Source organism: Amphiura filiformis, chromosome 10 (assembly GCF_039555335.1).
Source record: "Amphiura filiformis chromosome 10, Afil_fr2py, whole genome shotgun sequence".
Lineage (NCBI taxonomy): Eukaryota > Metazoa > Echinodermata > Ophiuroidea > Amphilepidida > Amphiuridae > Amphiura > Amphiura filiformis.
Genome location: NC_092637.1, coordinates 18,502,372 through 18,523,097, shown reverse-complemented (window position 1 = coordinate 18,523,097; position 20,726 = coordinate 18,502,372). Strand labels below are relative to the sequence as shown.

The 20,726-nt window shown below is 38.1% G+C and overlaps 1 protein-coding gene across 1 annotated transcript in view; it reads right to left on the bottom strand.

The window, feature by feature from the left end:
* LOC140162601 (ATP-dependent RNA helicase DHX58-like) overlaps positions 1-18,298 on the bottom strand; it is a 47,558-nt gene extending 29,260 nt beyond the window's left edge. Inside the window, exons 1-5 of the mRNA XM_072185866.1 lie at positions 18,232-18,298; positions 11,534-12,386; positions 11,018-11,271; positions 6,136-6,360; positions 4,413-4,487 (exon numbers count right to left, since the gene is read on the bottom strand). Coding sequence (XP_072041967.1) covers positions 4,413-4,487; positions 6,136-6,360; positions 11,018-11,271; positions 11,534-12,386; positions 18,232-18,279 — 1,455 coding nt within the window. The 5' untranslated portion in view covers positions 18,280-18,298. The remainder of the gene's footprint in view (positions 1-4,412; positions 4,488-6,135; positions 6,361-11,017; positions 11,272-11,533; positions 12,387-18,231) is intronic.
* Between the last annotated feature and the right edge of the window lie 2,428 nt (positions 18,299-20,726).

Below are 20,726 nucleotides of genomic sequence, written 5' to 3'. Positions count from 1 at the left end.
ATGATGATCTTCCTTCATCAGGGGGAACACCATACCGATCCCCAATTCGACGGGCTGCTGCTGATAACCCTGACGGAAAGAGGGCTTTTTTAAACGCAAAGCAATCAATTGGGATTGGCACATGGAATGTGCGCACACTGCATCAAACTGGCAATCTAGAATTGCTTATAAGTGAACTTAATAATTATGACTGGGAAGTGATGGGTATCGCCGAAACCCATTTCACAATACAAGGAGAATTCAAACAAGATGGACTCCAATTTCTTTGCTCAAGCAATGAAGATTTTCACAGAAAAGGAGTGGCTTTAGTGCTAAACAAAATGCACAGAAGTCACTTTTAGTGTATAATCCAATATCTCAGAGAATAATCTCAGCAAGGCTGCGCACCCAAGTAGGAGCAGCAACAATTATCCAGGTCTATGCTCCAAATACCAGCAACACTGAAGAAGAAATGGACGAGTTCTATGAAGATCTTCAAGGAACTATAAATGAAGCCCCATCCCAAGATATGTTGATAGTGATGGGAGACTTCAATTCCAAAGTAGGCAAGGATTGGGAACCATGGAATGGTATACTTGGAAAATTTGGCTGTGGTGAAAGAAATCAAAGAGGAGAAAAACTCCTAAACTTTTGCGCCACCAACAACCTCTGCATATCAAACACCAAATTCAAACAATCAAAGTTTAGCCGTGAGTGGATCTGGGAATCCCCAGATGGTACAACAAGGAACAAAATTGACTTCATTCCAAAAATGGAATAGCAGCATATCAAACTCACGGAGCTACCCTAGCGCCGATATTGGATCAGACCATCAGATGGTCCTTGCTGATCTAAAACTCAAGCTGAAAGTGAAACCAAAGGCAAACAGACTTCCTCGCTACGAGGTTACAAAACTCAAATCGGAAGAGATTAGAGAGTCATATGAAGTGACAATAGGTGGTAGATTCAAACCCCTATTAAACATCCCAGATACTGATGTCGGGATTGAAGACCTATGGAATGACATCAGAAATACAATCAATGAAACTTCTGATAAACTTCTTGGAAAGAAAAAACCACAACAACAGAAGCCATGGATAAGTACTGAGGTCCTAGAGTTAAGCAGACAGAGAAGTAAAGTGAAACTGCAGCGCTTGGAGGACCCTACTCTGAAACCCAAGTACAACTTTCTAAATAGGGAAATAAAACGGAAGTCGAAAGAGTGTAAAGACAACTGGCTGCGTGAAATGTGCAAAGATGTGGATGATGCGCATGAAGCAAAGAAAACCAAGCAGATCTATGCCACCATAAAAACAATCACAGGGACTCGCTCAACATCAATGTCAAGTGTCAAAGACAAAATGGCAAAGTGCTAACTGAAGATAAGGAAGTCAAGGATAGATGGAAAGAAAGTTTTGAAGAATTATTCAACAAAGACAGTCCTGATGACACCTCCATCCTCCAAACAATTCCAACCATTCCTGAAGAAGGGAGGAAGCAAACATCCTGATAGACGAAGTTCCAGCAGCCAGCAGTCATCTCAAAACAGGCAAATCCCTGGTTTTGATGGGATCTCAGCAGAGGAACTGAAAGCTACAGGAGAACCAGGTGTCAGGATTATACACAAACTGTGCAACAGAATATGGGACACAGGTGAAATTCCAGAAGACTGGGGAAGAGCTGTTATTGTTCCAATTTATAAGAAAAAGGACAAGTTAGACTGCTCCAATTACAGAGGGATCAGCCTCCTTAGCCTTGCAGGAAAAGTATTCTGTAGCATACTCCATAAAAGAATGCAAACCCGAACAGAGGAAATACTTGCTGAATCCCAAGCAGGCTTCCGACCGGGAAGGAGCACCATAGACCAACTCTTCACCCTAAGACAACTGGCTGAAAAGTACAACGAAAAACGGAAACGATTGTACTGCTGCTATATAGACTACCAGAAGGCCATCGACACTGTATGGCAAGAGGGTCTGTGGCAAGCCATGCGACACCTGGGCTACCCGTCAAAGACCGCCAATCTTCTAAGAGCACTCTATGGAACATCTCAAAGCACTGTAAGAGTCAATGGAGAGCTTACACCTTGGTTTACCACTAGGACAGGAGTTCGTCAAGGATGCATACTGTCTCCACAACTTTTCAACATTCTGCTGGAACTAGTGTTAAGGTTGGCTATCCAAGACGAACAGATAGGTGCAAAAGTGCAAGGGCAGTACATCAACAACCTCCGCTTCGCAGACGATATTGTCCTCCTGGCTGAAACAAAAGAAGACCTACAGTTTCTGGTTACAAGAGTTGATACTTTCAGCAAGAAGTTTGGACTTACTATTAATATCAGCAAAACTGAAGTCCAGGTCATCAACAGAGAAAAAGTGGAACTTGATATTCTGATTGGCGGGGAACCCCTCAAGCAGGTGGAGGATTTCGTATACCTGGGAGGGTAATATCAGAAACCCCAGCAATGAAAACGATATCAAACGTAGGATTGGTCTTGCTATGGGATCCATGCAGAAGCTGAACCCCATTTGGAAGTCGAGAGACATCAAATATTCAACCAAACTTGAATTATACCGAGTACTGGTCCTATCCATCATCACATATAGTGCCGAAACCTGGACACTCAAGAAATCAGATGAACAGAGACTGCAAGTATTTGAAATGGCGTGCTTGAGGAAAATATTAGGAGTCACACGTAGAGACAGAATCCGAAATACTAGCATCAGGGAGCGGCTACATTACTACAAAGAACTGACTACAACTATCACGACCAAAAAACTCAAATATTTTGGTCATGTGAAAAGAATGAACAACACCCGATATCCAAAAATCCTGCTTGAAGGTCACATAGAAGGCAACAGACACAGAGGAAGACCGGGAAAAAAGTGGCTCGAGGATATCAAGCACTTCTGTTCAGAGACAGGAATACCATCAATTGCAGCGGCAGGACATCTGGCCACCAACAGACAGCTGTGGAGACTCAAACTAGATGGGAAGCCATCTCCGAGACCTACCTCAGGAGGACGGCTTTAAGTCAAGTAAGTCATAAGTCCATCGGGAGGATGTTGAGTTTACTCATTCACCTTCACGTTGTGCCAGAATTATATTAAGTGTTAATTATCTAACTTCATCTGATATTATGTTTCCAATGTTAGGATGGAAGTCACTTCAAGACCGTTGTAACTATTTTAAGGCTTTACTGATGTATAAATCTCTAAATGGTTTGGCTCCATCATATCTCTCTTCAAAATTCGATTATATTTCAGATAGACATTGTGTTAATACGAGACAAGCCGCAGCTGATCTGCTGGCGCTACCACCATGTTCCAATGGCAATGATACTGATTACTTCAAGTCCTCATTTTCCTATAGTGGTGTTCAAGTATGGAACAAAATTAATCTTGACATCAGAAAGTCACCAAGTATTCAATGTTTTAAGCGCATGTACAATTTATGATCAAATGGTATATTTCCATGTAGTTTATTATGTACTTTTTGATGAATATAAAATATTTGTTGCTTTGGGACCAATATTGGTCTATTTTGTATTAAGAGTATATCGTATATTTCGGTTAATGTTTATGAATCTGATGGTTGTTATTTGTATCTTATTTTATGTTATTGTTAATTATTTCATCATGGTTGACGCACACAAAACATCATGTTAAACAGTATCTTCATTTTATGTTCGTATATAATTATGTGTGTGTGGGGGGGGGGGGGGGTTCTTAAGTTTCTTATTTTTATTAATGATATGCCAATGGTAATTAAACATGGAAAGATCTCAATGTACGCTGATGATACCACACTATATGTTAGTGGAAGAGATGTTAATGTAATATCCAAGAAGCTTACCGATGATATGGAAGAAATTACTAAGTGGCTTCGTAATAACATGCTTTTCCTCAATACTGACAAAACAAATGTTATGCTATTGGGCAGTAGTTCAAAATTACGCAATGTTCATGATGATTCGTTTTCAGTTATGGTAAATGGTTGTAAACTTGACAGGGTAAATAAGGCTAAATGTTTGGGTGTGATAATTGACGATGAGTTGCTGTGGCACAAACAAGTAAATGGTGTTACACAGAAAGTTTTCTGTAAGATAGCTCTTTTAAGGCGTCTTAGCACATTTCTTGATGCCAATATTTTAAATATTCTGTATAAGTCATTGATTCAGCCCCAGTTTGACTACTGCAGTGCTGTATGGTTTGGTAGATATAACGAGGATGTCTTACCCACACCCAAATAATATCCCATACTCGAACATGAAGTCAGCGCGCGTGTGCATGTTGGTGTGGGTGTGTGGTGGAGTTCGCGTGTTTTGCGTCCGTTGTTGGAGAGGTGAGGTCTGAGGTGTATCTGTTATGTGGATGATATGTGCCGGCAGGCTATACCATTGTGATTAATGATAGAGATATCATTATTGTTACCTGTGGTCTTGGGTGTTCTCCAGACAACTTCATTGACCTGTATATTGCCATAATGTTGTTATACGGGCTTCCTCCCTGTAAAACAATTAGGAAATATTCCATGAGTCGAATTTCATCACACGCTGTTGAGTGTATTAAAAGACCAGAGATTAGATAAATAATTACGATATTTAACGAGAGCCGCCGAATATGTGCAATTTTGAAGATTTATAAATGTATACATAGAAAATCCAGAATTCCATATCTCTCCATCATCATCATCAGTCGGCTGCGGAGCAGGCGACTACAAGCTTTCTCCAACTAATGCGATCTTGGGCAAGCGAAACAATTTTGTTTGGCTGCAGCATCCCTTCAGTATCTCCCAGGAGGTGCTGGACATACTGTAAGTACAGTGTGCGCGGCCGTCCCGGTTTCCTCTTCCCATGTGGTGGAATATAAAGCGCATATTCTTTCACAGGCTCGCCATCTTCAAGACGCAATATATGGCAGAGAAATTTGAGTTGATGAATCTTGACTCTGGCAACCAGTGGAGTGGTGTTGGTCAGGTTGTAGATGGTTTCGTTTGGAATCCGATCCACACGCTTGATGTTTAACATGACTCTGTAGGAAGATGTTGCAAATGCATTAATCTTGTTTTCCATGTCCTTGGTAATTACCCATGACTCGCACCCGTACAGAAAGACAGTAACACACGTTGTCTGAAACAGCTTGATTTTTGTTTCGATTGGCAGGGACGGGCTTCTCCAAAGGCGTTCCAGTTTCCAGAAAGCTGCCCAGGCTAGTGCTTTTCTTCTTTTTAGGTCTCCAACACTAGAGCCCATCTTGGAACCCAAATACCTGAAGTCTGTGACATGGTTGATGGTACTACCATAGACTTCAAGTGCTGGTTGGGCGTTACAGTTTGCAGTCATATATTCTGTCTTAGGTGCGATGATTACAAGGCCTAGATCTGCTGCTGCAGTTGCAGCAGCAGGAAACTGTGACTGGGCCCGGTCTATGGAAGATTCCAGCAGGGCAATATCATCAGCAAAATCCAGGTCATTCAGCATCTTGGCAGGATACCTGCTTGACCGACGTGGGTAGGTAACAATTCCAGCGTCAATTCCAGAAGTTGATTTCATCAAAAGGTAGTCTACCAGGATAACAAACAGGAATGGTGCCAACACATCACCCTGAAGCACTCCAGTTATTACTTGGAAAGGCTCTGAGATACTGCCATCTACCATAACGGCACTATTGGAGTCTTTGTAGAGCACCTGTATGGCATTGACCACAACCTTTGGTATTCCATAATATCTCTCCATAGCAGGCAAGACCATATCCGTTGCAAATTGACTAAATTTATTAATTTTTAAAAGCGACTGCATATATGTACCGAAGACTCTGACAACAGTTTCAATTTAATCACACGCGATTCTGGCGCGCGATAAACACTCAGCAGCATGTAGTCAAGATCAAAAACATGAATCTTAATTTGTTTTGCATTTTAAATATACATAATTATTTTCATGAAAATATGTCTGCGTCAGACAAATCATGTCAGAAATGCTGTGTCGGATTTTGCATCTTTCGGAAAGAGCGGATAGTGACGTATATAATCACCCCCCCGTAGCGCCGCCACTGCAGATTTGCTGGGATACAGGCCCCTATCTTCTCCCCTGATTCACTTAACTTAACAGCAAACATGACTCGAAATGAAGGTCTATAAATTAATTCGACCAACCTGGCAGTTGTGGCATTCATCCAATATAAGCAATCCAATCTCGGATAGTTTGACAATCTCTTCCTCCAAGGCATTGATCAAGATTCCTGCAGTCATCACAATGACGGACTTCTCCTGGAGTATGTGATTGACAGGACGGTGAGGGGTTTCTCCGCTTACACCGATAATCGACTTGGAATCCAAAAAGCGACGAAACACCTTGCACTGCTGATCAACTAGAATAACCTGGTGTCGATTGAAAATATTAAAGGACATTTATTACTTTTTTATTACAAATGTATATTCATTCGGTCAGAGAACTGAACTATGAGAGTACTCCATCCTTCAGATGTTATGACCTCGGTCCCACATAATGAGAGTCTGCGTAGGAGCATTCATTTACGGTCCTTAAGAGACCTTCTAGTTTTACCTTACATCTTACCCACCCAATATTTTTCCCCTCGAACAGCCTTTGTATCGGGACAAACAACTAATTTAATTTGATAATAAAGATGATTATTAACATGAATGTTTACAGCTTTATACTGTGATGTACCCTGTATAATTGTGTATCATGAAATAGGGGAAGTTGCCTTTCTAATCATGCAATAGTTTGTTTATTATGACATCATGGGGAAAACCCAGATGACTGCAATAACAACATCATTAATCAAGAATATTTATGTCAAGGGGAAAATCCCCTGAGATAGTAAAGTGAACTGAAATAGTGGGAAAAACCCACAGGAAGTGATGTAATGTTAAAGGTGAATGTCTATTATTAGAACATTGGGAAAATCCAAGATATGCTACAAAACATCATGTTGGTAGTAATTCTTGGCAGACCTGTGTCGATGTGATTGTAACATGTGGTTGGTGTAGTTATCTCTCAAAAAAGAGAGATCAATAATAATTAAGCTGGGTACTCAGAGAGTATTACAAAGTGTGGCCATGGAGGATTCCTACAGTGCTACAAGTTCAGCCTTGACTGAAATTATGATTATTATTTCGGAGCTACGAAAATGGACCAAAGTAAGACATCAGGGTCTACTGCGGATTGTAAAGGCGACTTTATGAAATATTGTTACAATTATTATCATCTGGATACAGATCTGACAGGCTGCAATAGCCTTTATTATTGTCACAGTTGATAGTGTTGATCTGGGCTATGCTTACAGTCCAATTCCTTGAAGGAAAGGAAATTACAAACCAGAAATATTTTATGTAGTCAAAGTGCTACTATTTACCAGTGTTGTCGGAGAAGATCTAGAATACGTCAAAGAACGTTATTCTTCCAAGAAAGGAAATATATTCTTCTGTCGACTTGCTGAAGTCTGGTATTTTGACTCAACGCAACTGTCAAAATAAGTGGGGACAACTGCATCGCAGTCCTGCTTCCTGAAGATATTGTGTGAAAGGAGGAAATAGCACCAAATTTGGAGAAAGCAGCGCAAGGAGTTTATAAGAGAACGGCGCAAGGAGTTTAGCATAGGAGGACGGCGCAAGGAGTTTAGCATAGGAGAACGGCGCAAGGAGTTTAGCATAGGAGGACGGCGCAAGGAGTTTAGTATAGGAGAATTGCGCAAGGAGTTGTAAACGTGTTTGGAGAACACCATTTTCGTGTAAGGATTTTATACGCAAGGAGTTATCAATGCAAGTGTACAAAGGACTTCGCTGATTGTCGCAGGACAAGTGAATAGGGATATATTACATCAGTCGTCCAGAACATTACAAGAACTTTATGATCACCAAGAAGAAGAATGCTGGCTAAGTACAAAATAGATAAAGAGTGATTATATTTGATTAATGTATATGTGCATTTGTAGTCATTATATTGTACCAAACGAAACTTGCTTTCAATTAAAGACTTAGATTTTGTTAGCTTAAACGAACAGTGTATTTGTGTTGTGCATTCGTGTGAGTTCGGGTAAAAGGTGATTTTGGCCTTGAGTCAAGTACGACTCGTAACAAAATTGGGGGCTTGTCGTCTGGGAAATACACTGTAAAAAAGTTGACATTAATATACTGAGTCTTGAAAGTGAAAGTACAGTATGGCAGAGTTCAAAGCAGAAGAGTTTCTTGAAACTATAAATTGGGAGAAGTTTGATGAGTTGAAGAAGCCTGCTTTATTAGCATTTGCCAAACATTATGACTTGAAAGTAACACAAGCTACAAGAAAGCAAATAATCAAAAATGCCTTGATTGATGTTTTGGTTGGGGAGGACATTTTTGATGAATCCTATTTGGAAGAGAAACTTGAAGTAGAAATTGGTGGGGACTCAGCATTTAAGTTGAAAGAGTTGGAAATTCAATTAGAATTCAGGAAAATGGAAATGGACCAAAAGAAAATGGAAATGGACCAAAAGAAAATAGAAATGGAACAAAAAGAAAAACTGGAAATGATCAAGTTAGAGAATGAAAATAAAGAAAAACAAGAACGGCTAGACATTGAAAAACAAAAACTAGCAATGGAAGAAAAAGCACGCTAAGAAAAGATGGCGCTTGAGCACCACAAATTAGAAACAGAAGAAAAGGAAAAGGTAGCAAAATTGGAACTTGAAAAACAAAAATTGGAAATGGAAGACAATTTGAAACAAAAAGAAATTGAAGAAAAGTACAAGTTTGAACAAGAGAAGTTGGCAAAGCTAGGTGACAAATACTCATCAAGTTTCTCCTCAAAGTCAGGGTTTGATGTTACAAAGTATGTAAAGCTGGTGCCTAAATTCAAAGAAAAAGATGTTGACGAGTATTTCCAACATTTTGAAAAGGTAGCTACAAATTTGAAATGGCCTCCAGAGCATTGGACCCTACTGTTACAAAGTAGTTTTGTGGGGAAGGCCAGGAAACTTACTCAGCTCTACCAATAGAGAAGTGTAACAATTATGAAGAAGTCAAACAGGCAGTCCTTAAGGCCTATGAGCTGGTGCCTGAAGCATACAGACAAAAGTTCAGAGATTCAAGAAAGCAAGCAGATCAAAATTCTGTATGTTTTTACAAACAAACAATTCCTTTAAAAAGGAACATGTGTGTGGCAAGTAGTCACTGTGTAAAGTGTAAGAGTTGTAATGTAACTTCCAAGTTGATGTTGTTATAAGTTCATGTGAATGAGAAAGACTTTAAGAAAGTGTTCATTACATTCAAACTTTTTTCTTTTAAGGGGGAGGGTGTGATGTACCCTGTATAATTGTGTATCATGAAATAGGGGAAGTTGCCTTTCTAATCATGCAATAGTTTGTTTATTATGACATCATGGGGAAAACCCAGATGACTGCAATAACAACATCATTAATCAAGAATATTTATGTCAAGGGGAAAATCCCCTGAGATAGTAAAGTGAACTGAAATAGTGGGAAAAACCCACAGGAAGTGATGTAATGTTAAAGGTGAATGTCTATTATTAGAACATTGGGAAAATCCAAGATATGCTACAAAACATCATGTTGGTAGTAATTCTTGGCAGACCTGTGTCGATGTGATTGTAATATGTGGTTGGTGTAGTTATCTCTCAAAAAAGAGAGATCAATAATAATTAAGCTGGGTACTCAGAGAGTATTACAAAGTGTGGCCATGGAGGATTCCTACAGTGCTACAAGTTCAGCCTTGACTGAAATTATGATTATTATTTCGGAGCTACGAAAATGGACCAAAGTAAGACATCAGGGTCTACTGCGGATTGTAAAGGCGACTTTATGAAATATTGTTACAATTATTATCATCTGGATACAGATCTGACAGGCTGCAATAGCCTTTATTATTGTCACAGTTGATAGTGTTGATCTGGGCTATGCTTACAGTCCAATTCCTTGAAGGAAAGGAAGTTACAAACCAGAAATATTTTATGTAGTCAAAGTGCTACTATTTACCAGTGTTGTCGGAGAAGATCTAGAATACGTCAAAGAACGTTATTCTTCCAAGAAAGGAAATATATTCTTCTGTCGACTTGCTGAAGTCTGGTATTTTGACTCAACGCAACTGTCAAAATAAGTGGGGACAACTGCATCGCAGTCCTGCTTCCTGAAGATATTGTGTGAAAGGAGGAAATAGCACCAAATTTGGAGAAAGCAGCGCAAGGAGTTTATAAGAGAACGGCGCAAGGAGTTTAGCATAGGAGGACGGCGCAAGGAGTTTAGCATAGGAGAACGGCGCAAGGAGTGTAGCATAGGAAGACGGCGCAAGGAGTTTAGTATAGGAGTGCGCAAGGAGTTGTAAACGTGTTTGGAGAACACCATTTTCGTGTAAGGATTTATACGCAAGGAGTTATCAATGCAAGTGTACAAAGGACTTCGCTGATTGTCGCAGGACAAGTGAATAGGGATATATTACATCAGTCGTCCAGAACATTACAAGAACTTTATGATCACCAAGAAGAAGAATGCTGGCTAAGTACAAAATAGATAAAGAGTGATTATATTTGATTAATGTATATGTGCATTTGTAGTCATTATATTGTACCAAACGAAACTTGCTTTCAATTAAAGACTTAGATTTTGTTAGCTTAAACGAACAGTGTATTTGTGTTGTGCATTCGTGTGAGTTCGGGTAAAAGGTGATTTTGGCCTTGAGTCAAGTACGACTCGTAACAAAATCATATACTGCAAATTGTAGATTTTCTTACGAAGTTGTCCACCGAATTCTAAGTATGTAAGTAAAACATACATAATAGCGAGATTAAGATTGCGATTTCCAAACGTATGTATCGAACGTAAGTGGAATCTTTTCAAAATCATTCTCCTGTGACGGGATTTTGAATTGATTCCACGTACGTTTGATGCTACGTTTGGAAATCGCAATCTCTTTATTACAACAATCTGCACGCACGATAATAATATTCTACTCATGATTTATGATATAAATGACTACGGTACTATGGGTACTATAAGAATAGTATAATTTAAAGAATCCAAACCTTGTCGACCAGAAAAACAACCTTCCGTGGCTTCTCTCGAATTGCAGAAGAACTGGCTGCCTCTTCAAGACCATCGTTTGCATTCTCTAAGAACTCCTTCACTACCTTCACTGCAACAATGGTCTTGCCGCATCCTGTTGGAGCTACGATGATTATGTTTTTTCCACCATCTGATCCCGGAAGAGCTGGTTTTGCCAACTCAAGCTGATATTTATGCAAGCTAAGATCTTCCTTTGGAGTCAGTTCGAGGGAATCTGTCAATTATGAAACAAAAAATATAAGTAGTAGAATTAAATTAACCTTACTGTCTATCCCCCACTTGATAACCTTAATCGACTTAATATTACCTTTTGTTCCAACGTGGCTGGTATTTTTAGTTTATGGCAGCAATCGCAATTTTCTTACTACCCTTTATAAAACATGTTATTCTATATATTTAAAATTAGTATTTAAATTTAAGTAGCATAAAATAATTACAAATTATAAATATTGGTAAACATAAACTTAAAATATTACCTTCCTTGCTTCTTTCGCGATCAGCAAGTGTATCCCTTGGCCTTCTGACAACGCTTAGAATCTCGTCGATAGTTGGCCGTTTGTAGCGATCTTCTTCCCAGCAGCGCTTCATCAACTTTTCCAGGTCCTCGGGGCAGTCTGATGGAATGGTGGGACGGAGATTCTTTTGTGTTACATTATAGGTAATGAATTGTGGTTCCATGCCTTCATACGGGGTCCCTCTCGTAAGTATCTCCCACAAAACGACTCCATATGAAAAGAAATCGAATTTTGGCGACAGTAGGTCGTCTGAATGAATCTCAGGTGGCATATATGCAGGAGTTCCGCTTTTTGTGGCATTGTCCATTGTCCTATCGGCGTACTTTGATGTGCCAAAATCAGCCAACTTCAAGACATTCTCATCTGCAATAAGGTAGTTATCCGATTTCACATCTTTGTGAATTATTCCTTGTTTGTGGAGATATTCTATTGCCTGCGCTGCCTGCGTAGCCCAAGCTGTAAACTGGTCTGGTGGTAACTTCTCTGTGCTCTTCCTAAGGTACGACTTCAAAGAGCCTCCGTTACAGAGTTCGAGTATCAGAGTGAAGGCTTCGTCTTCCGAACTGCGAGCTACAACACCAATCAACTTGACAATGTTAGGGTGACTTAGGCCACAAAGTACACCAAGTTCAGTTTCATATTCCTTTTGGTCATCCTGATCTGGGTTGAATCTTTTGATAGCAACATCCTGGCCTTTCCATTTCCTGTGATAAACCGTTCCGAATCCACCTTGTCCGAGTTTATGAATTTTGCCGTCTACCTTTTTTAAGTCATCATGTTGTATTTGTGGTGGAGGATTTGATATTTTCCTTTTCTGTTGGTAATAAAGCAAACATATACCAGTATAGGCATTGAAGCCTTAATAATTATAATAGCTGAACTGTGACTGATTCGCTCTTCAGTTCTAAAGTTGATTGTAACCTTAAGTTTTAACCGCTTTCCCAGAATTCTGCATTCCTACAAATAAAGCTAAAAAACTCAAAATTTAGTTGACCATAAGGGTGGTGCAATAATGTATACCCCGGAGTGGTGAATTATAAAGGGGGGGTTGGCAGGTCTAAGGGAGGGGGATGAGCAAGCGATTTGTGGCACAGATGTTTTGGGCACCATTTCAATGTTACGTCTTAAAATGTGTAGGAAAACATAAAGAACATGTTCAAATATGCAAAATTTTCTGCTCGCTGCGCTCACATTATATGATATGACAATTTAAGGTTTTAATTTGGGTTTCTCAATACCTTGCATGTGTAAAGAGAGGGGGAGGGAGATTATTTGGCACGTCAAAAGGGGGTGGGCGGGGCGGTTATTGAAACAAGGTTCCTTGTTGCTAAACTGTACACGTCTATATATCTTGGGAATTGTGCAATAATTATCTCTACACCCGGTGGGCAAATTTCAGCATGGCCTGCCAAAAATACTAGCCCCTCCCCCAAGAGCTTTGCAATTATTTTTAAAGGTAACCAAACTATTCTTCTGGTCCAATACGTGATTAGATTGGCAATTTTACTGCTAGTGCCTTTTGGAACCAAACTCTTCAATTTTGATGTTTTTCATGCAGGGCCGGATTTATCATTGGGCTTCCTTTTTAGTCCGAAAAACATCATATTTTGAGCCAAAATAGAGTAAAATTGCACATTTTCCAAGCTTTCCCGTTATATAGCAAAATTCACCTTCATTGTGGGCTGAAATTGAATTTTTTTTTCGCGCGTTCGTACTAAATTTTATGCTTGTCTGCCGCTAAATTGTAATGCTCCAACTGCTACTGTCGATCTTATACTAAAACGAAAACTTGGCCACCTGCGTGCACATGCCTTCCTCACGATGATTTTGGAGCCCACAATCTTGGCCTGGCCCAGGCCCCCCAAAAGGTAAATCCGGCCCTGCCCAGCAAACACAAAACGTTTTCGACATCATTCGCAAAAGGTTATAAAAGGTTGTCAGAAAACGTTTAAATGTCGGGTTATATAAAGGGTATATTAAGAGTATAAAACATTTTCATAACTTTAAAAAACATTTTTTTTTTTTTTATTGCTCAGCAAACAAAAATGTTTTACAGAAAACGTTTAAATGTCGGGTTATATAAAGGTTATAAAAACGTTTGAATAACATTCCAAAAACATTCTTGAAAACTTGATACAAAACATTCTAAACAGAATGTTATTTTGGGGTTGAACAAATATTTTGCGAAAAATGTTTGTTCAATAACGTTTTAAAAACGTTTTCATGACATTTATATAACCCGACATTTAAATGTTATTAAAAGGTTTTGAAAAAAACATTTTAAGAACATTTCTGTGTTTGCTGGGCTCAAATATTTTAACATAATGTTATTTAAGTATTGACAAAATATTTGGCAAAAATGTTTGCAAAAATAGTTTAAAATAACATTTTTTGAAAACATTTAAAAATATTGTTGTAGTGTGTTTTCATACAAAACGTTTTAAAACGTTATCGTGACCTTTATATAACCCGACATTTTAATGTTATTAAAACGTTTTTACCTAAACCAATAACCAAAATATAACTTATTTAAAACGTTTTTAAAACGTTTTTGTGTTTGCTGGGTGTTTTCATGTTTTTGTCTCAGTTGGGCTCATTTGCCAATAGTTTGATCAACGTTGGCCCCATGATGGTGCAGCAGCGTAGGGGCAACGATGGTTCGCTGGACAAAATGTGATGCATTTGACTCAAAAACGATTCTCTTATAAATGCATCTACGCACAATTTCAACCTCGATACACCCGATCCAGCACAGCGAGTATTCGCCATCGAAGTGACGTAGTTAATCGGATTAAGTACCATAGCAATATATGAATACAGTTTTGACTATATCGCCCTGCACTATAACGTTCACGCGGTACCGATGCATTGAACCATAGATGTCAAAGAAAGGCTGATCACTCGCACCTGTAAGATTAGTATCTCTGAAAAGAGCGGTACTGTATTCAATTTATGTTTGTTGACATACACAGGTGAGTAGTGCAATATGCATGTAGTGCAGGGCGATCTATTCAAAAATTGTATTCATCTATTGCTATGGTAGTTAATCCGATTATGACGTCACTTCGACGGCGAATAGCCAAGTACGCAGTCTGTGTTATACTACACGGTTGAGTACGTAGCATCATAAGAGCTGTGTGAGATCTAGTGGAAATTCTTTTTATATTAAACGAAAGCTAACACTTCCCCCTAAAAACACTTATCCCCATTAGGTGAACAGATAACGCAATTCAATGTTATAGCAAGGCGAATGTGGTAAATCTGTTGAAAACTACCTATCCAAGCACATTTTTTAACCAAAAAGGTAGGTTTTAAAAATCAAAATCTCAAGTGTTTCTTGCAATATTTTCAAATTTTATGTCATTAAATGAAAGAGCATACTTATATTGTCCATACAAGCCTCATTTTAATGAGCAATGGCCAATTCTCTTTAAATTGCAAATCTTGTACAAAAGTTACTAGATACAGTTCAGAATTTATGTGCCACAACACCGATGGCAGGTTCAGGTAAATTACCTGTCAACCCAACGGGATGAAGAATAGTTGCACTATCTACAATGTACAGTTTCAGAGGTTTTGGAACCCCGGGATTAACATCTTTTATATTGTTTTATCCAAGGAGTTTTGAGGTAACTTAATTAAAATAGGGTGCCACGGTGGCATCACATTAGATTCTGAATCAGTTGGTCTCAGATATACAGAAAACGCCAACAAACATTGTGCTGATAGTTGAAATTTCTTTTGTCAACAGGTGACTAATCAATCACCTACGCTGCATGCCGCGCCGCAGGTAAAAATTAAATCACATCCTTTTAAAAATATAAAATATACACATTTTAACCATAAAATGCAATCGATTGGAATCAATTATCCAAATTAATACAGGCTATGCATGCACTGATAGTAGTAGTCTGGTAGTGGTAGATAATGAGTGCATGTGCAGTGTCCATGAACATGACGAATGGCTTAAGGGATGGGGTATGAACGTTTGCACAGTATTTATTGTGGGACATTAGAGCACATCATATGACGTGCGATCGCTGCCATAAATGCACAAATTGACATATGTCAATTTCTTTCAGTGAAATCGACATATGTTGATTTTATCCAATAGCAGAACTTGTAATCGACATAAGTAAGCTAATTTACGTAAAATGTACATATGTCAATTACCTTGCGAGAATTCGCCATATGCTCATTATTTGAAAACTAGTGTCGAATTTATTACTGTTTATTGGTTGCTGCAACCGGCCTTCCGCCTCATTGGCTGAAATTACCGCCAGAAAAATTCAAAATGTAATCGACATATGCCAATTTAGAAATTGACATATGTCAATTTCCAAATCACTACGCTACGAATGCACCAAAAATACACCTCGGAGTACGAGCTCTATCACAGTTCATGACCCTCATCAATCATTGTATGTTTAATACAACCGGTCGCTTGTTACATTTTCTTATAATTATTCTACAACTATTTCAACGTGTATTCCGTTCTAAAATGAGTAAATATCGTTTCCTATTGAGTATTGTTAGAAAGTAAATGGCTTAAATTAGAAGACTTGTTTTCAAAAATACAATGTACTGTACATAGTGTAAGAGTCTACCTGGATGGAAGCTTATTTCCTGTGCAGGTCTTGGGGTGGTGCAATAATGATGTGTACTTGGAGGGGGAGGGATTTATAGGGGTGGCAAAGATTTTTGGGTAGGCCAAAAGCGGTCAACGTACATATCGACAGCCCATAGCATTATGCATCAACTTCTGTTGGGCGCATTGGATGTCTTTTTGGGAGTATTCTTTTCTGCAACCAATCACATGTCTTGAAATTGACATTTATGTCGATTTATACCTCAAAATAGTTGAGAACAATTTTAACCAATCAGGTATAGGGAAGCAGTCACGCAGCCAATTTCACAACATAAAATTGATGCAAACAGCACAAGTGGTTTTAAATAATGGATATATGTCAATTTCCACCCTTGGAAATGACATTATGTCGATTTTATGTACATTAGCTTACTTATGGCAATTACAAGTTCTCCTATTGGACAAAATCAACATGAATGAATGAATGTAAATCATAGGTTACAAACTGTTCTATTTTGCAACTATCATTGTCATAAATTATGATTAATGAACTCAAATAAATCAAACATCAAATGAGAATAATCGAGCTTCTATTAATTAAAAAGGGCTAAAAACAGGTGGACCATAATTATACAAGATCATGAGATGACACCATTACAAAATATTCAGCATTTTACAAATTAATTACATGTAGGCATATATCTAAGATAACATAAACACGCCCGGGAAACACATACTAGCGCATAATATCATGATCATGCTATTTATAATACTGAACAAATTGAAAAATTCCACTGTCGTGTGTTTTAACAATATTAGTAGATTTTAAAGTTCAAATTGTAGAACTATGAAGTCCAGTTGATATTGATATATAAGTTTATTCTCTCATCTCCATTCACCGTAGTACTACATGTAGTGGGACGTCAAAATCGATTGTTTCCAGGTCAACTGCTTCAGTGCTCTCTGTGTTCGGAACCACGATATTAAATGATCACAACATAAAGTCAATTGGTTACAAAGCATGCGTGAATAAGTTACTAAAGTATGACGTATGGCGCAATCGATACCATTGATAGCTAACTTTATACAGTGATTGATTTTCTTGACCAGTTACTAGTAAATGCTACCTGGTCAATGACCTCACGGTGTTTTTAAAATTTAAGATATTTTACCTAATATTCAAACTAATATAATGAATGAAGCAATTAATATTGCCTATTGTTTTAATACACTCAAAGTATATGACGGATAATGTATCGTGCAAATGCATTCGTCAAGATAATCGCACTTGCCATGGAGTTATTGCATTTAGCTCGAGAGCCGAGAATGCAATAACTCCACGGCGCGTGCGATTATCTTGACTAATGCATTGCACTCAGTTTATTATCCTTATCATAATATATTGATATAGCTAATGAAAATCGATTTTGTTGGCTGCTTCGACCAACAATAACTCGTGTACCCTTAATGTATGCATGGGTAATATGATCATTTAAAGAAAGAGAAAAATTTAAAAAAGAAATTGGATTTCACCTTCATGGATTGGACTTAAAAAGTTACATTAACGAAACATTACGCTATTAAGGCATATTCAGTGATTTGCTCATTCGGAAAATCGTAAAATATACAGGGTTTTTTCACCTTTGTTAGTAGCATAGATGTGCTAACATAGCCTGCTTTTGGTTAAACCAAAAGCCGTCAGGACATTTTACATGAAAATGTAATATCTCTACTTAGCTAGAGAAATTTACTACATTGTATTTGAACGGAGCTTCAACTTTGCCAATATTGCCGTTTCCTTGGGTTTTCCCCAAAATGTTTATTCAAAAATACCTAATTTCTCACCTAATTTCATTTTAAAGCAATTTATACAATTTTTTTTACACTTTGGCTGGGAACACTGAATGGATCTTTAATATACTTAGCCTTTGCGCGTGTGTAATGATACTGATTGGACCTTTTATTTATTAGAGTACTGTATGGGATTTAAAGTCATTTATATCGGTTATTGCAGATTTCATCTTCACTCTATAACTCTATAATGATCAAATAATTATAATAAGATACATACCTTTAATTCTGGCGAGTCAGCACTGGCCTCTGTCGACGCCATTGCCATGTTGCCGCTAACAAACGACTCCTATATCTGTCACTACTATTATCAATTAGATATTCACTGAAACGTTTACGTATGTTTCAAAGTTCAACTATTGCATGAATTTCCCATATTTTCCCACAAGGCACCAACCATTGCAATGATTGCATAGCCGTAGAGTGCGAAGTGTGTGAGTGTGCCACTAGTCAGATTGTATAATAGCTTGTGATCCTGACCCCCTCAGATGGGGTGTTTTGGTATCAGTGGGGGGGGCAAAGCTGCACTTCTACCAGAGATAGTTGACATCATGGGCTTCACAAAAAATGCATGATAGCAATAACCTGAGTCATAAATATTAAGAGATGGTATCAGCACTGGTACAAATGGTATCAGCACTGATGCGATGCCTATGAGTAAAGTATATTGATTAAGGGAGGGCAATCTTGTTTCAAATAGACGAGAATCGAGAGAAATTTACCATGTTTGCTGTGAATTTTTGCCTAGCAATATGACCACAGGATCAAAATTGATGGTGCACATCAGTGACCAATCTCTCTAGTTTTATATTTGAGCATGGTCACTTGTGTATAAATGGTATTAACATTAATAAAGTTTATGAATGTAAACATTTAGGGGTCCTCATTGATGATACACTGTCTTGGACCCAGCAAATTGAACTAGTTAGGAAAAAATCTCTTAAAGGTATGTTTATGTTAAAGAAATGTAAATCTAACTTTATCTCTAAAGATATTTTGAATATGGTATATAATACAATCATACTTCCTCACCTAGAATATTGTAATGCAGTTTGGGGAAATTGTGGTATGACTGTTGTAAATAGATTGCAAATAATCCAAAACAGAGCTGCCCGCATTATTTGTGGAGCCCCTTGGGATACCTCCAGTGCAATTGTTCTTGATCAGCTTAATTGGAAGCCACTTTCGTATAGGCATCAATATAACATCTCAATTTGGATTTTCAAAATTTTAAACAACCTTGCACCTCCTTACCTTCTTACTGTTTCAACTTTTTCAAATAAAAAATACAATTTTCGGCAAAGTGCTCACAACATCTTTATTCCACAACCTCGTACTGACTTTAAGAAACGAAGCTTATCCTACAGAGGTGCAATCATTTGGAATAACCTTGATAACAATGTCAGGAATTCTCCAAATTTAAATATTTTCAAAAATAAGCTGAAGGAGGTTTTGTTCTAATTTATTATTTTAGTTTAAATTTATATATTATAATTTATATAAATTTAGTTTTCTCTGAAAATAATGTAAATAATTAAGTCCTCACATATGTGTATCTGTATTTAAGTAAGTTTCTGTAAAAATGTGTATATTCTATGCATGTATTGTATTTATGTCCACGGCCCCAAGGAAGAACAACCTTTGGGTTGATTTGGGCACTCCGTGGTTAAATAAAGTTGAATCTGAATCTGAATCTGAATCTGAATCTGAATCTGTAAGGTCATAGGAAATTATGTAAATAGGCCTGTATATATAATGTTCCACATCGGCTCACGCACTTTTTTCACTCAGTCGAAATTTCGCTAACACTAACAGCACTATAGGCAGCCATTCGATGATGTCAATGCCTTTATGCGTTACGTATTTAAAACGCCCAGTCAGATGTATTTTACACCTGCCAAGCACAAGTCACCCAATTTCGAAAATTGGACGTTGAATGTACACTCTCATGAATATTGATTGGCAACATTTTCCAAAATGTCAGCGCTCAAATCGGACACAATAGAACAATAGACCATTCAGTGCGTTGGTTGTTTATTCAGGGATAGACATGGAATAGGTTTAAGGTGACAGAGAACAGGTGTGTAGTTCGATTCCCAAACCATTCATACCTATCACCTGTTTTTATCTGTATTATCATGCGATTGGCCCGTGGTACCTTATACGACTGTCAAAATTTTATTTCAATGAATATGATGAAATTAACTCTGCCATGAGTGACATTGTATTGTTAGTCTCCACAGCAGCCAGTTTGGTTCCGCTCCCTCCACACAAACAGTCTGCCAATGATCACGAACTGGTCCTTTTTGATTCGCTAACGGTTTTCTGCCGACGTCATCCAGCTTGACGTCAAACAAAGCTTTCAATTGGTCGATCGGCTAGACGGCTACTTTATTATTCATGAGCAAGTTTGACCCGCCATCTCGCCAGCTGACTGAGGTCAATCAAGTTCCCGTATGTACAGCTCTATGGCTACATTCGTGTAGCTAATCAGAAACGGCGTTATAAGTGGCAATTGGCAGACTGTTTGTGTGGAGGGAGCGTAACCAAACTGGCTGCGGAGGAGACTAATTGTATTGTATACCCTCTATTGCTTTAGACTTGACCAAGTCTTTTGACATGGTTAGAACAGTCAAATTAATTTTCAGTGAAAATTCATGTAGACTGTATTATAACATGTATAATAGGCCTATGCCTAAATTACTAAAGTTATAA